General features: G+C 37.3%; 1 protein-coding gene and 1 non-coding gene across 9 annotated transcripts in view; both read right to left on the reverse strand.

Moving 5' to 3' along the window:
- The window catches only part of CACNA2D1 (calcium voltage-gated channel auxiliary subunit alpha2delta 1), a 476,780-nt gene that overhangs the window by 85,548 nt on the left and 375,514 nt on the right, over positions 1-15,718 (reverse strand). For all 8 annotated transcript variants that reach the window (XM_025449554.3, XM_025449559.3, XM_025449557.3 and 5 more), the window contains exon 11: positions 3,754-3,912. In XM_025449554.3, coding sequence (XP_025305339.1) covers positions 3,754-3,912 — 159 coding nt within the window. The remainder of the gene's footprint in view (positions 1-3,753; positions 3,913-15,718) is intronic.
- On the reverse strand, positions 11,493-11,599 carry LOC112661547 (U6 spliceosomal RNA). Its single transcript, XR_003137779.1, has one exon. It is a non-coding gene; the product is annotated as a U6 spliceosomal RNA (small nuclear RNA).

Consider the following 15,718-nt stretch of genomic DNA (forward strand, 5'->3'; position numbering starts at 1 on the left):
CTCTGTTTTTTCAAAGAAGAAAAATCCCATTTCCCGTTGTAAAAGTTAATCAAGACAATACTATACTCTATTGATGAAAAGATCCTGTTTCATATAATCTCACCCCATTGATTAGGCCATTAGAACATTGGCAGTTAAAGCTTTTAACCAAGTATTGTGAAAATGCAAGTATTGACTAATACGATTTGTCACATTCAAGCATAGTTCTTATCTTGGAAGAAAGCCATCTGAAAACTTGGCTATATAAAAAGTTACATATTTTATCATCAAAATACTTTTGTGAAAGGCATTGAAATCCCTTAACTAAAATTAATTTCTTTGAGGATTTCTTTTTATCTGGCTATGGAAGATAGGAAAAATAATATGTATCTAAAGGACTGTTACATAAAAGTGATTAAGTAAAGATTTTACATAAGGACTTGGTTTCATTTTTGGAAGTAGTGGGGGTATTTTTATTACTGAATGCAAGTACCGGTATAAGTAGGCACACTGGGTCTTACTGATCGCTTGTGTAATTAAAATAATAATGTTTCCCAAGAGAAACAGGTATTAGGACATATACAAAAGGGGGAATAAAGAAATGTTTTGTTTTCACCAGGATTTTTCCCAAGAGTAGCCTCCTTACTAGACGTGTGGTAGAGCAAAGTCAGCACCTGGTCAGAGGATTTGCAGTTCTCCAAGGGTTCACACCATCACCACAATTAAACCTTAAGGATTTGTAACAAATTAAATAAAGGCAAGAACTTGACTATTTCAATAAAATGACAATTTGCAGAGTTGGTAAATTACTTTATATGTTATTTCACAACAGATTATATTATGTATATCCCTGTGTGTCCTTGCGTCACCGTGTGGCCAGTATACAGCACGGCATCTATCATATACACACTGAATAAATTTTGTTTCTGAAAAATGCACCTCGGTATAGTTGTAATATTTTATGAAATGCTCCCTGAGGACTAACTCAAATCTTAGTTTAAGGTGTATTGTGGGATAAGCGATACATTTAATTCTATTTGATACTTGGCTCAGGGATCTTAATGATACACTTTACAAGGGCAAACAAAAACCAGAGAATGACATTGTGTGATTAAGATAGTGACTAGAAGTATTTGAAATAGGTAACAAGATTTGAAATAGGTAACAAGATATGCTTCAACTTTGAATAAGGCAAGTAATGACATCTGGGAAAAAATCTCGTTTTATTATTATTTTTTAAGAATTTATTTATTTATTTACTTGAGAGAGAGAGAGAGAGAGAGAGAGAGAGAGAGAGAGCAGGGAAAGGAGCAGAGGGAGAGGGACAAGCAGACTCCTCGCTGAGCACGGGGCCTGATGCAGGGCCCAATCCCACGACCCTAAGGATCATGATCTGAGCCGAAATCAAGAGTCAGCTACTTAACCTCCTGATCCACCCAAATGCCCCTGGGAAAATTATTTTAAAATGAAAAACTGCAATACATAAGGGACATGTGCAAAACAGGACATCTGAGACTTATTTCGGGAACAAGTGAGAACATATTAAAAATCACTTATAAGTGTGGTAGAGGCAGTGCAAGAGGCCAAGAGGAGTTAAATCATATTTAATCAGCAATTAGTAGTAAATCTGGGAGTTAATGTGGCCTCTCTGATGAGGCAGCCTCGGAAATTCTACAAGAGGCTTGAGGCCCCTTCTCATTTCACAACTCAAAGCTGAATAAGAGTGAACCACTCACATTAACAATATTGAGAATGTAACTAAAATGCCACAACTTAGCAAAATCTAAGTTGACTCAAAAGAAAAAAAAAACTGTGAAAAAACCCAGCAACTTCTATTTCTTTACCACAGAAAGAATACATTTTAATCTCATGTCAATTACATCTGAATTCCCAAGTTCCAAGTTTTCATCCTTCTGCTACTCAACATACATCATTTTAATAAACATGCATTTTACCAAAGATACTGCCCCTGGAAAGTGCAACACTCAACTACTTCTCTAACGCTACCTAATAAACATCACCACCCCCAACCCCGCATACCCGAAATGAACAATCTGTACATCTCCACTCTCACAGCCCCTCTGTCTAGATTCCTGTGTCACCAGCCACCAAGGATGTGAGTCCAGAGCCCCATCCAATTAGTTACCATGTCACTCTCCTTTTAGCATTTCTTTGCTTTGACTCCAACACCAGGACTTACACAACAAATTAACTTTGAACACTCGTTGTAAACTTTTCATTTGCTCCTAAATGCCTCATTAACCGGTATCTAGTGGCCTTCTGATTCCTCTCACAGCTCCTGCATTGCTACAGCCCAGGCATGCCAAAGCACCTGTTGTTTTTTTTTTTTTTCCAATGTGCCATCCTATCTCATATGGCTATGCCTTTGTCCATGTTGTTGTTTTTATCTGAAATGATTTTCCATCTCTCATCTACCTACCGAGATTCTACTCATTCTTCAAAACCCTGTTTTCAAGGAAATGCCACAGTTTCCTGACCCCCTTTGGTGCCACTCAAGTAAGCACACCCTGAATGCCCTCGAATAGGGCACATTGTACTAGGAATGGTAATTTACCGTATCATGCTAGACATACTTGAGATCAGCCAGTATTATTTACCTTTGCTATTCTAGCACTAGTAATGTGGCAGGAAATTGTGAGGCATGCCATACACATTGGCTGAATGAACAAACGGATGAAGCACCAATCAGACATCTTGAAAGCTGTTTTTAGAAGCTTTACTTAGGGAACAACCAAGTCAGATTTGCAGACAAGAGCACATGTAAGGCTTATTCAGTGACTCAGCAAATATGGTATGAATTATGAGCTGAGTCTACCAGACATGTGCTAGTCATTAACGATAGTCACAATGATCATGACTCCAATGCCAAGCCAACAACCCACACTCATATGATGTTTGCTGTGTGTCAGGTTCTGTGGACAATTCTATCCACAATCCTTCTGAGTATGTGCCATGGTTTAAGGAAGGAAACCAACGTAGAGAAAGGTTGGGTCCATACGCTTAACCACTGCCATACTACTGCTTCATGACAGTTAAAAAACTGAATGATAATCCTTGCACTTGAAGAGTTCAAAGTGAAACAGATGACACGGCCACTTGCAAACACTAGTCCGCAGTGTAAGATATGTGCTACATAGTATGGGGCAGGTAGTAGGCACGCTGGAATCGAGAGTCTAAAATGGAGACACTGGTGAGTGATTTGTTTGGAGGGTGAACTTCACTGAGGAAGGAATTCCTACTCTGGCATTGTATGTCCTCCTCACCTTAATGTGGGCCATTTGGACCTTTCTGTACATTAAGAAACAATTTTAAGAACCAAACAGATGTTTAAACTAAAGTATTCCCACTGACCACTGGATGATTGGAAACACAAGTATCCAAATAAACACAGTCCCAATTGAGATAACAAAAAGGAAACGATATTCTAAATATGCCAAGTAAGTTGGAAGTGCTCATATAAAAATAAAATAATTATCTTACAAATGTGCTTTTTAAACAGAGTTTTAAAAGATGATGGAAGAAGGGGTCTAAAAGAAAAAGAATGTCTACCATTTTGTATGTCTTTTGAATCTTGGCTTCAAACATAAAAGTAGCTCAAAGATTTCTACTGCCTGGACACGTCTGCTTATAAATTAAATGTAAAGCTGCACTGTTATGTAATTGAAGTCCTGATAGTAGTAAGGACCAGCATATTGAAATTCATATGCTGTGATTCAGTAATAAAAGAGAAAAGAGGGTGGTATGGATACTTACATTAAGAAGCTGTTCAAAAGCAAAACTAAAGCCTTTCTTATAATCAGTGATTCCTTTTGCTGTGATATTATTCACCGCATCTTTCAGCACTTTCTTATTTCTCACATTGGCTTGGACAAGGTGCTGAAAACAGCTCACATCCTGGGCATTGCTGTTAAACTGTGAAAGATAAAAAAGTAAACATATAAGTGAACATGAAAATCAATCACATCATTTTATTTGAATTTGTGGTTTGTATGTCCCAATCCAGTTGCATTGCTTTCTCTTTCATAAATGCATAAACTGGTAACAAAAGCGCACTAAGGATCAAATAGCGATTTTCCTCTGAGCCCTTAACTCCTACTGTAACCCTGAGCCTGTCACTCCCCTTCCTGAAGCTCAGTTTCTCTGATTATAAATTTGGGGCTTGAATTACGTACGGAAAGTCCCTTTCAGTTCTCAGATTTTCTCAGCCTTTAGAGAAGGAAAAAAAAAAAAACAAACAAACAATGAAATGTATTCAGAATCCAGAAATGATATGGTAACACCTGGGCAGGTTCAAGGACAAGCTAACCACCTGCTTGCCACTCTTAAGGAAAAGCGAGGTGGAAAAGTGGCAAAGTCAAGGACAGGAACAGACTTCTAGTTGTTCTGAAATGTGATGGTACAACCTTTTATACCAGGGCTAATCCAGGAAAGTAATGTGAAAGAATCAAGAACAACAGGTGGCCTTTTATTTTATTTTTTAAAAGATTTTATTTATTTATGACTTGACAGAGACAGAGCACAAGGAGAGGGAGCAGCAGAGGGAGAGGGAGAAGCAGGCTCCCCAGTGAGCAGAGAACTTGACACAGGGCTCAGGGATCAATCCCAGGACCTTGGGATCATGACCTGAGTCGAGGGTAGCCACTTAATGATTCAGCCACCCAGGTGCCCCCAAAGGGAGGCCTTTTAAAACTGATCACTCTAGGGCTTTCGTACAGAAGGCTGAGGAATGTTGGAGACAAGGTAAAGGGCAGACAGGTACTGCTGTGAGTGATGAAGCCCTGAACAAACAAGGAGGCCAGAGGAGCAGAGAATGTCAACCCTGATACCTGCCCCAAGTGAAATTCAAAAATCCTCACAGACGTAATAGCACCAACCCTATTAAAAGTATTCACAAAGTTCATTGGGTATTTCCAAAAAAGATAAGAACAGTGAGTCGTGCAGTGAGATCCAGGACACTGAGACAGTGGAATCATCCTATCACTTACTAACTCTGTGATTTGTATGAGCCCTTAGACTCTCGGGGCCGAGTATCACATCTGCAAAATGGGAATAACGATAAGCCATACTTGCTAGAAGGTAGGGGCCTGGCGAGACGAAATGTTGGAGGTTTTCTCAAAAACATATAATTAAATAATTTTATTAGGTGGATCACAAACTGAAATATAAATGTTATAACTGATCACATATTCTTATAATACATCCCTTTTTTCTCTGAAAATCAATGACGCTTAATTATAAGGTACACTGCACATTTCATCAATTCAATAAGCAAATATTTACTATCAGCTTGTGATAGGTCAAGAATTGTGGCGGGTGATAGTTTTGTGCCTTCACACATTAAGTAAATTATGCACAAACATAAACATATGTATGGATGTAATAAGCACATATACGGTGTCTACTCTGTTGCATTTACTCTATTTACTCTACAAATATTAATCATTTCCTCTTTGCCAATGCCCGAAAAGATACATATTATCACTATTCACAAAGAAAGGGAGGCACTGAGGGAGTTAAAGAACTTGCCCAGAGTCACATGGCAAATAAGACACAGAGTCAGGACCAGACTAGTGGTGCGACCTAAGTGTCTCGGGTTTTCACTACTCTTGTAGGGCCTCTTAACATATTACGACACATGATTAGTTCTGTAAAGCAATACAGTATTATTGCCTAGGAGACAATATCACAAGTGGGTTCTAGTTTGGACTATGAGTAGTCGGGCGAAAATTCACATGAGAAATAGCATTTCCTATGATTCCAGAGAAATGTCTCATTGAAGACTACTGCAGAAGAACATTTCAGGCCAACAGAGCAACAAAAGGGAAGCCTTTTAGGGATATATAAAGGAGGAGAGTTTAGCTCAGTCACACATGAGTGAGGAGGACAATGACATAAAATGAGCTTGGGGAGGGAGGCAGGGTTAGATCTTGCAGGGTCTAACAGAAATGCTCAAGACCTGGGATTTGATTTCCTGTCAAATGGAAAGTCACAGAAAGATTTTAAGCCACAGACAAAATAATCAAATGTAAAAATTTAAGAGATCATGCAAGCTGCTGTTTGGGAAATGGATTTAAGGCGAGCAAAATTCGAAGGAGAGAAAATAATTAGGAGGCTCTACAGTAACCCAACTCAATGTAATAAGTGGCTGTGCTACTGGTGGAGATGGTCAGAAGAGGAGGGGTTGCACACCTTTTCTGGAGGAAGAATCCCCAGCATGTGACAGTGGGCTGGGGCTGTTGCTTAGTAAGAGAGTGGTGTCGTGAATGCCATGCAGGGGTCTGACCTGGGCATCAGGAGGGCCCGAGGGCTGGAAGAGTGATGGGTTCGGGGGGACTTGAGGAGGAGGCAAGGGAAGCAGAGTCCAAGTCTGAGTGAGGGGGAGTTTTCAACGTAAGTAAGACACACAGATGGTGAAGTCAGGAAATCGTAACATTCAAGGCAAGAGGCTCCAAAGTCTTGGCTAAAGATTAAAAAAAAAAAAAAAAATAGAAGGCTTCAGCAAAGAAATTTCCTGTACATCCGTATAAATAAAAGGAAAGCCATCGAAGGAGTCCTTAAGAAAACTTAGTATAAGTAAGTTCCCTTGGAGGCAGGAAGGAAATCAGGAGACGAGGCCATTTGGGATGATAAGAGAAGAAAAGAAAGTCTCAGGGAAGAAACCGCAGTTCAGATACAAAGATGCAGAATTCCAAGTGTCCAGGGAACTCATCGGGCTGCACAGTCATCGTCGGGGAGGGTCACGGTGAAGTGCGGTGGAAGCGGTGGCAGGTGGAGGGGCTTCAGACCCTGGCTGGGAAACCCGGGTGGAAAGGGGGGTGCCTGTCGGGATGAGCCAAGGGAAGGGCCCAGGGCAGGAGGGGACGGATACTGAAGCGTGAAGGAAGGAAAAGATGCAGGGAAGAGAAAAGAGGTGCAATGTCAAAGTCTTGTGAAATCAGGGAAGGACAGACAGGGCCTGCGCGTGGAGGAGTGACCCCCGAGTGTGGATCGACTCTCGGCTCTGCAAAGAAGCAGGAAGAGCAGAGCGCAGTATAGACGCGGCTGGGCGAAGACGGCCACGGGGGTTGCCCGGTGACAGTTACTGTCTGCCTTGCTGTTCACTGGGGACAAAAGCCACAATAAAGATAAAGTAACCGGGGAGCTGGAAGGTTTGCAGAGAGTGGAGATAAAACAAGAAGGGAAATGTCCTGCATAGGTAAATAATTTGGGTTCTTTCTCTTTTTTACTTTAACGTTACTTTCAGGTACATCTTACATATGACTAAGATGATCCGATAGATTTCTTTCTTTCCATAGACTCTAATGTTAGAAACGCAGTATCTCCAGTTCTAAATTCCACTGCCTCTTTTATTCCATTCTTTGATAATCTGACACTATCTGATTCTGCACATTCCGTTTTGAAAACAAAAGTGCGTGAGAACTCTCATGTTAGAAAGTTGGGGGAAAAAAGAAGTTTGCCAACGCATTAAGAGTAAAATATCTGACCTCAGAGAATTATTAGAAATGGTTACAGGAAATGTTATTAACTGATTTAGTTAAACTGCGAACCATGATAAAATTACAAGTTATGCAGAAAATGAGCACTAAATAATGTATTGCCCTGAGTTCGGTTGGCCTTGACCTGCTTTTAACACAGAAAAATGAAGCATCTCATTAAGTCACTTTAACACAAACTGATTAAATGTAAATTCAATTCATTAAATACAAATTCAGTGGTGTATAACAGAAATAGTATGATCATACTCATAATAAAACTCATAAATAATGCAGGGGAAGAAATAGCTTACAAAGTATAAGTCCCCATAGCAAATCTTATTCTCTTAGGAAAGGGATGAGAAATTTCAAAAGTTCCAAATTAGGTAAGTGTGTATTTCACAGACACCTTACAGTCATCTGCTTTTAGAATAGACAAAAAGAACAGGTTTATTTTCACAAGCTTAAACTGCAGTCTTTGGTAACATGTGCCTAAATTTTCATTTATAAACCACATATTTAATACATAAATCACTTATGTATTAAAAATCTTAGGGCAAAAGTTAAAAAATATAGTATTAGCTTAGAAATAGTATATTGTGAATGAAAATAGATTTAAGGATCCCTGCTTTTGTCAATTATTAAGAACATGCTTTTATTTGAAGAAAAAATTGTATATTTAAATAACCCAAGAGTTAGAAATCCAAAACAATATCACACGGATTCCTTTCCTGATCCCAGAAAATTCAACCGAGTAGGTCCTTTATAAGAGCTGTTGAGAAAAATCTCTGCTAGAATGCTGAGGAAGAAAGACAGACGTGTGGGCTAAGGTGAGCAGCTGGGGGGGCGGGGGGGGGGCGGGGCTGGGTTGAGCGGGGTTGAGCATCTGCCTTTGGCTCAGGGCATGATCCCAGGGTCCTGGGATTGAGTCCTACATTGGGCTCCCCACAGGGAGCCTGCTTCTCCCTCTACCTTGTCTCTCATGAATAAATAAATAAAATCTTAAAAAAAAAAAAAAAGTGAGCATCTGGGGTATAAATCATACAGAACTTAGTATCCTTACTCAAGCAAACAAAAATTCTTTCATTTCCTCCTTCCATATAACCTGTTCTGCCTACAACACTTTTCTTCTCTTCCTCAATAGTTTTTCCTTACAAAAGGCTTTCATGATCATTTGTGACTAGGTCAAACCACCCCATTATAAGATCTCCTCATCCTTGGAGTATCTTTTTTTTTTTTTTTTTTTTCAGAACACAACTCTGTTAAAATTTCCTACTTTTTGTATGTATCTTGATAGATTCTTCCCCTGGATCAGAAGCCCACATAGTCATAGAAAATAGCCAGCCCACCACTGTAACCTCAGTACTGGATATATAATAGTACGCTATAAATATTTAATAAATGTATGTAGGAAGTTTCATAAGACAGTGTGAAATACTAATTAAAATCAAGCTATAGATTCCTAACTATAGAAATTATATTTTAGCTTTATAATGTTAAGCTTATAAATTCATACATATAAATATAACACTATTAAAATGCCAAAAAGAAGATATATGTAAAACACCTATTAAAGAATCTGGCACATAGCAGAAGCTAACTCAAGTGCAACTCTGTCAGAAAGACAATCATCATATGGTTTCACTCATATGGGGAATATAAGAAATAGTGAAAGGGAGTAGAAGGGAAAGGAGGGGAACTGAGTGGGACAAATTAGAGAGGGAGATAAGCCATGAGAGACTCTTAACTCTGGGAAACAAACAAAGGGTAGTGGAAGGGGAGATGGGCAGGGGCTGGGGTAATGGGTGACCCGCACTGACGAGGGAACGTGATGAGATGAGCACCGGGTTTTATACTACATGTTAGTAAACTGAATTTAAATTAAAAAAATGTTTAAAAAGTGCAACTCTATCATTAAAAAAATATTTTTGTAAAACCATTAGTATGCTGAAACCAGAAAGGACTCCTAGATTAGTGAGAAAGATTCTGATAAACGATACCAGTTTTAGTGACCTTCAAATGAAGGTCACTAACAGGATGATACAAGTATCCTTCAAACATTAATTTAATGTTTGAAATAGCCTCTGAAATAACCATGAACAGTAAATTTCAATACTTCCAAAGAACATTTCTATTAAATATCGTCAAGTACACACATCATATTAAAAGATACTTCTAGTGCCAAAATACATTGTTAACCTCTCAAGTGAAGTAATTTAAACTCTTAGTTTTATAAAGACAGTATTTTTGTTCTCAGATGCCCTGATAAGTAAGAAATCATTTCACAAAATATTTCAGAGACAGAGAACTCTGCTGTTCATTGAATCCACCTTGGATAAAAAGGAAATGTTGGTACTGTCTTGATGCACAATCTAAGTCAAAGAAGCATCAAGTTCATCGAAAGCAGCCTTGTATAGGAATGGCACCCTCATGGGGTGTCCTAACATTTTCACAGGGCACCAAGTCTACCTTTGAAATCCTTAGTGGGCTCAAATAGTTTTCCTCTAGAAATATTAAGAATTAAAGATAAAAGAACCCCAAAGGTGATATTATTACACTTGGAACTGCAGAGAAATAGAAATGGCACATTTAATCTTTGACCACTCAGCTCACCTTTCATTTTTACCCCTTCCCCTAATCCATGTAGTCTAGATCCTTACAAAGACAGACTTGCTGTAGGGTACTTTGTACACTGTTTAATTATAAAACATTCTTTAATGGGTAAAATGGACATAACTTATAATTTCTTGGTTTTTGGAAAATTTTAACATTATCTAAATGATTTCTTAGAACTTGTCTTACTGATCTGTCTTCTCTTTGTTTCCATGTAAAAGCAAAATGCTGGGCTCACGCTGTGTATAAAACTAGCAAAAACAACTCAAATTCAGATTAGCCTGCTTTAAACATGGATATATATTTTAATTATAAAATAGGAGTGAACTTATTTAAATAAGTATAATAAATAATTTATGTAACAAATTTATCCTATACAAAACTTAATTTAAATGAATTATTTAAATTAAATAAATGATACAATTCTGTGTATCAGACTCTTACAATTTTGGTATCAGAAGCTATCCACATGTTGGACACCAGATGGCGATACAGGAAAATAAAAGCAAAGTGAATAGCATGAAATCCTTAAAACCTATTATTTATAGGTAACTTAGAAACTAGAAATATAAGGAAATGAGATAGTCATCCTAAAACTCAAGAAATAAGTGGTAACATTTAACTATACACATATGTACATAATATTCCCAGTTAAGAATGATTTTAAGGTTAAGCTATTGCCAACTTAGAAATTTTGTGCCAATTTATACTATATTTCTAACAATCTCACTCCATTTTCATGAACACTTAAAAGTTTTATTTGCTAAATTCTAAGTAAAAATATTATTTTAATCTTTTAATTACTTGAATTTCTTTGATGGCTTTTGACGTAAAACTCTTTCTCATTTATCAATTTTCATATAATCTTGTGAATTGTAAGTCTTCTTTCTCTAGTTTGTGGCTTGCTTTCTAATTTTAACCTTTAAACTTATTCTTATGATTTCTTAAAATAATATGCTTACAAAACCATTTATTAATTAGATAAATGTCATCTATAGTCTCTACTAACATTTGATGGTTTTGTTTGCTTATTTTACAATGTAGTGTTTGCTTATTTTACACTGTAGTTTGATGGTAAAATTGATTTCCCCCAATTATGTGAGGTGACAATTACATTAAGCGGTTTTCCCCCGAGTAGCCGATTTTCCCTTTTACTGAATACTTAGTGGTTTGTGATCCATTCTCTATAACAAGTGAAGATGTGGAATACATTTCTAGAACTATTCCTTCACTATTTCCATTGTTTCACTAACTTCTTAACTTTTAATATTAATCATACAAATATGAGCTAACATATATGGAGAATCACAAATGTACCAGGCTAAGCACTTTAATGAATTCATTTAATCTTCACCAAGTTTATGGTGAAGTTTATGGTTTAGTTTCTGTTTGTTTGTTTGAAGATTTGAAAACATGGAACACTTCATGAATTTGCAAGTCATCTTGGCATAGAGGCCATCCTAGTCTTCTCTGTATTGTTCCAATGTTAGTCTATGTGCTGCCGAAGCAAGCACTGGGTTTAGTTTTAATAGTTTCCATGACGCAGTTGAAGAATTGAGACTTACTTAGAATGTTAAGCAAAGCGCCCAGAGTCACTGCAAACCCAAACGCTGAACACACTACGGTGTCGAATCATTTTCAATTTATACCAAAAGAGTAAGCTGCCACACCTGGTCATGCTTCTTTTTCCACACCGTCTTTCTGTTCAACTATGTAACTATCTGTTGGTCTCATTAAAGTTCCATTTATCAATAAATTTTGGTCAAACTGACATCTTCATATGAGCCACCTTCTCATTTCAAGGAGAGTTATTAATTCCACATTTATTATTATATCTCCATTCAACTCTTCTACATGTATCTAATATTCTTTTCTCTCTTCTCAAATGCGATTTCAAATATATCATTAAAAGTATTGCTAGGTAATTCATGACGTTTTTGAAACACTGTGAACAGGATTCTAATTTGTATTATTAATCCCTGTCCAGAGAAAACCAGAAGGGGGTCATTACCATTGCACAATTAGAGATGCAATCAATTTGTTATTAGTACTCTGGGAGTTGAAAACTCTTGTTCTGAAATGGATATTGCTCTGCCCTCAACACTGGCTGCTGGTTTATGTTTTCTTTGGTCTAGTATATAAAAAAAAATTAAGAATTTTCCATTTTTTAACCCAATTTAGGAAAGTCAAATCTAGCTCAAGCCCTGCTTCTAATAAGCATCAATGGCCACAACGGATTCAACTATGTCCTCTGGCCTTCAGTTCTCTCCTTTCTGGAAAAAATGGTGGGGAGGGGTGTGGAGAGGCTTTACTACATGAACTGGAAAGACCCTCAAATTCTAAAATCTTATCATTTGATCTGATAGAAAGAATCTTAAACAGGCTCCACACCCAGTGGAGAGGCCACAGTGCTTGATCTCATAACCCTGAGGTCATGACCTCAGACAAAATCAAGACTGGGATGTTTAATTGACTTAGCCACCCAGGTACCCCGACATCATTCTTTTTTTTTTTTTAATTTATTTATGATAGTCACACAGACAGAGAGAGAGAGAGGCAGAGACATAGGCAGAGGGAGAAGCAGGCTCCATGCACCGGGAGCCCGACGTGGGATTCGATCCCGGGTCTCCAGGATCGCGCCCTGGGCCAAAGGCAGGTGCTAAACCATTGCACCACCCAGGAATCCCTCATTCTTAAGGTATAATAAATGCATTAGTATTATTTCTATTACAAATTGTTGTTGCTGTTGTTGTTGTTGTTTTTCATAGCCCTGTGGAAATTTAACTGTCAGCTTCGAAGGGTGAAACTTTAATGAAATGCCTAAAAGATCATATACTCTGATTTTTTTTTCCTCTTTACCAACACTATGATGCAAAACTGAAAATATGCTCAATGTTTTTATGGTTACCTGAGGCTGATTATCTGGAATGTCTTCTCTAGTTGAAAAAAAAAAAAATCAGTTTTGAGTTTGGCTGGATTTGCCTAAATTTGTGTATCATTCAAAGAGAAGGATACAAATGTCTAATGTACTTCCAGAAAAGAGATGCTACAACACAGATAAGTGAAGATGCCTCTTTAAGAATGCAAAAATATTTGATCACTGATTGAAATTCATTATAAAATTCTGACAATTGGGGCATCCAGGTGGCTTAGTGGTTGAGCATCTGCCTTTGGCTCAGGTTGTGATCCCAGGGTCCTGGGATTGAGTCCCACATCGGGCTCCCTACATGGAGCCTGCTTCTTTGCCTGTGTCTCTGCCTCTTTCTGTGTGTCTCTCATGAATAAATAAAAAAAACTAAAAATCTTTTAAAAAAATACTGACAACTCTGTAGCACTCCCCATACTGTTATGACTAACAAAGAAATAGACTCAACTAAGGAAGCAGCACTATGAGTCTTGAATTTTTCTATGTACATTTCAGCGAAACAGTGTCTCTATACTCAAGAAAACATCCAATGCTGGAGAGGTGGGAGTACAGGGATACAGAAACTAAACAACAAACGTGTATATATAAAGTATCAGGTGGAGACAAATGCTACAAAGAAAAGTGATGTAAAGTGATAGATACTAATTAGAGCATTAGTGTAAGTAAAACGGAATGGTACTGGAGATGAGGGGTCTTTCCTAGTAGGGAAGAACTTGAGCAAAGATCTGAGCAAAGAGGGGGAGTAAGCATGCATCTATATACACTCAGAAGTATCAAGACTCTGGGTAAATGGAAGTGATTTCTAATCTGTGCATAATTTTAAGATCTGCACCTAACAGAAAGAGCAGATCTGTTTTTTAAGCAATGTTAGTAACATCACCAATGAGTTCTTTTAAATGCAAGATACCATTTGGGATCAACAAAAAGTTACCAACACAAACTGAAGAAATTCAACCTAACTCAATTCCACTGAAGTCAAATATATAAACATATATGTATACTGGATAATATATTTGAATACAAATATTTGAAAAATCTGCAGTATGATTATGGGAAAAAACAAAGAAACAATTAAATAAAGAAGATACCTATTAACAGAGCATTTAAGCAGGAGATATCATGAGGAATGCAAAAGTTTGTGGAATATATTTTTAAAGCATGCAAACATTGGACAAAACATTAGAAAGATGAATTCATTATGAGAAAAAGCAAATGCCAATATTTGAAATTTATAAGAGGATTTAAAATGCAAATAGTCACTTTATGACAAAATCTCTTACAATGGAGCATAAAACAAAAAATATTTTGTGTCTAAGCACATGTTTCCAAGCTCTAACATAGAGATCAAAATTCTCAAAATGCTTTCTAGAACCTTAGGAAATGTGCTGAAATGGGGTTCGGCTATTCACAAATTAGGTTCAAGTCTATACATTCTCCAAGTACCTTAGTGCAGTATCAACTTATACTTTAATTTCTGCTGAATTTAAACCTACTAAGTAAATAGGAGTAGATATGATAGTTCAAGTAACTGTGAGCAACTTGGCTAAACCTACAGCTTAGTTTAGTCCAAGCTACTCTCTTCACCTATTCTTATAATTAAATAAATACAGGGACTCTAATTTTACCCAGTAAATACTGACACACAACTGTGCTTACTGGGCATGGACTCTTTTCCAAGTCCTTGAAGATCCAGCAGCTAAGTTCTAACTTCTATGCTTTATAAATAACTGATCAGGGGCGCCTGGATGGCTCCGTGGTTGAGCCTCTGCCTTTGGCACAGGTCGTGATTCTAGGGTCCTGGGATCGAGCCTGCTTCTCTCTCTGCCTCTCTGTGTCTCTCACGAATAAATAAAAATTTTTAAAAATAAATAAAAACAACAGATCAGTTCAAAAGAGAAGTATTCCTTCTGCATCACCTTATTACTTTGCTATTTCTAAAACTGAAAATGTAATTAATTTCTAAGTACCAAACTATCTTTAGTGTACCATGTAATTAATGGAAAAAATATCATGGTTGTCAACACCTTCTTATAAACTTTGCTTATACTTGCAAAGCAATTAAGTTATCCTCTGGCAATCTTTTTTTTTTTTTTTTTTTTTTTTTAACTAAATAACCTTGATTACATGCCCTGTTATAATCTTTCAATTTGTCCTTTGGGAGTTTTCTTTATGTCTTTTAAATGAAGGTAATTTTAAAAAGCACCCATCTTTACCTTTAACAACTCAAATACATATGAAAGAGAACTTTCATTCTTTTAAGAAACCTAACTCTACTCCTTCCTGTTTTAGTAAACCCCTCCAAAATGCAAATGGCTACAATATAAGAATATTCATAAACGTCCATACTACTAGTAATGCTGTGAATTACCAAGATCTTAAAATCTAAATCAATAATAAGCACCGTAAGTTACAACAAGCTCTAGACAGATGCCTGCTGGACTTTGCTGAAGGAACCTCCTTGGTGGGATTTCCTGATTTCCTCACTGCTTAGGAATCCCTTGAGAGACTCCCGAAGTGAAGATCCTGACTCCTTAGGTGGGGGCTCCTAACCAGCTGCCAGGTGCTGCTCATGCTGCTGGGCCGCAGGCCCCACTACAGGATGCTTGTTGGTTGACATAAATGAGATATGAATCCACGTAAAAATTGCTTGAAATCTAAATGATGATGATTTTGTAAGACATGAAGTAAAATTACTCTCCTGGAATTC

Source organism: Canis lupus, chromosome 18 (genome assembly GCF_003254725.2).
Source record: "Canis lupus dingo isolate Sandy chromosome 18, ASM325472v2, whole genome shotgun sequence".
NCBI classification, from domain to species: domain Eukaryota; kingdom Metazoa; phylum Chordata; class Mammalia; order Carnivora; family Canidae; genus Canis; species Canis lupus.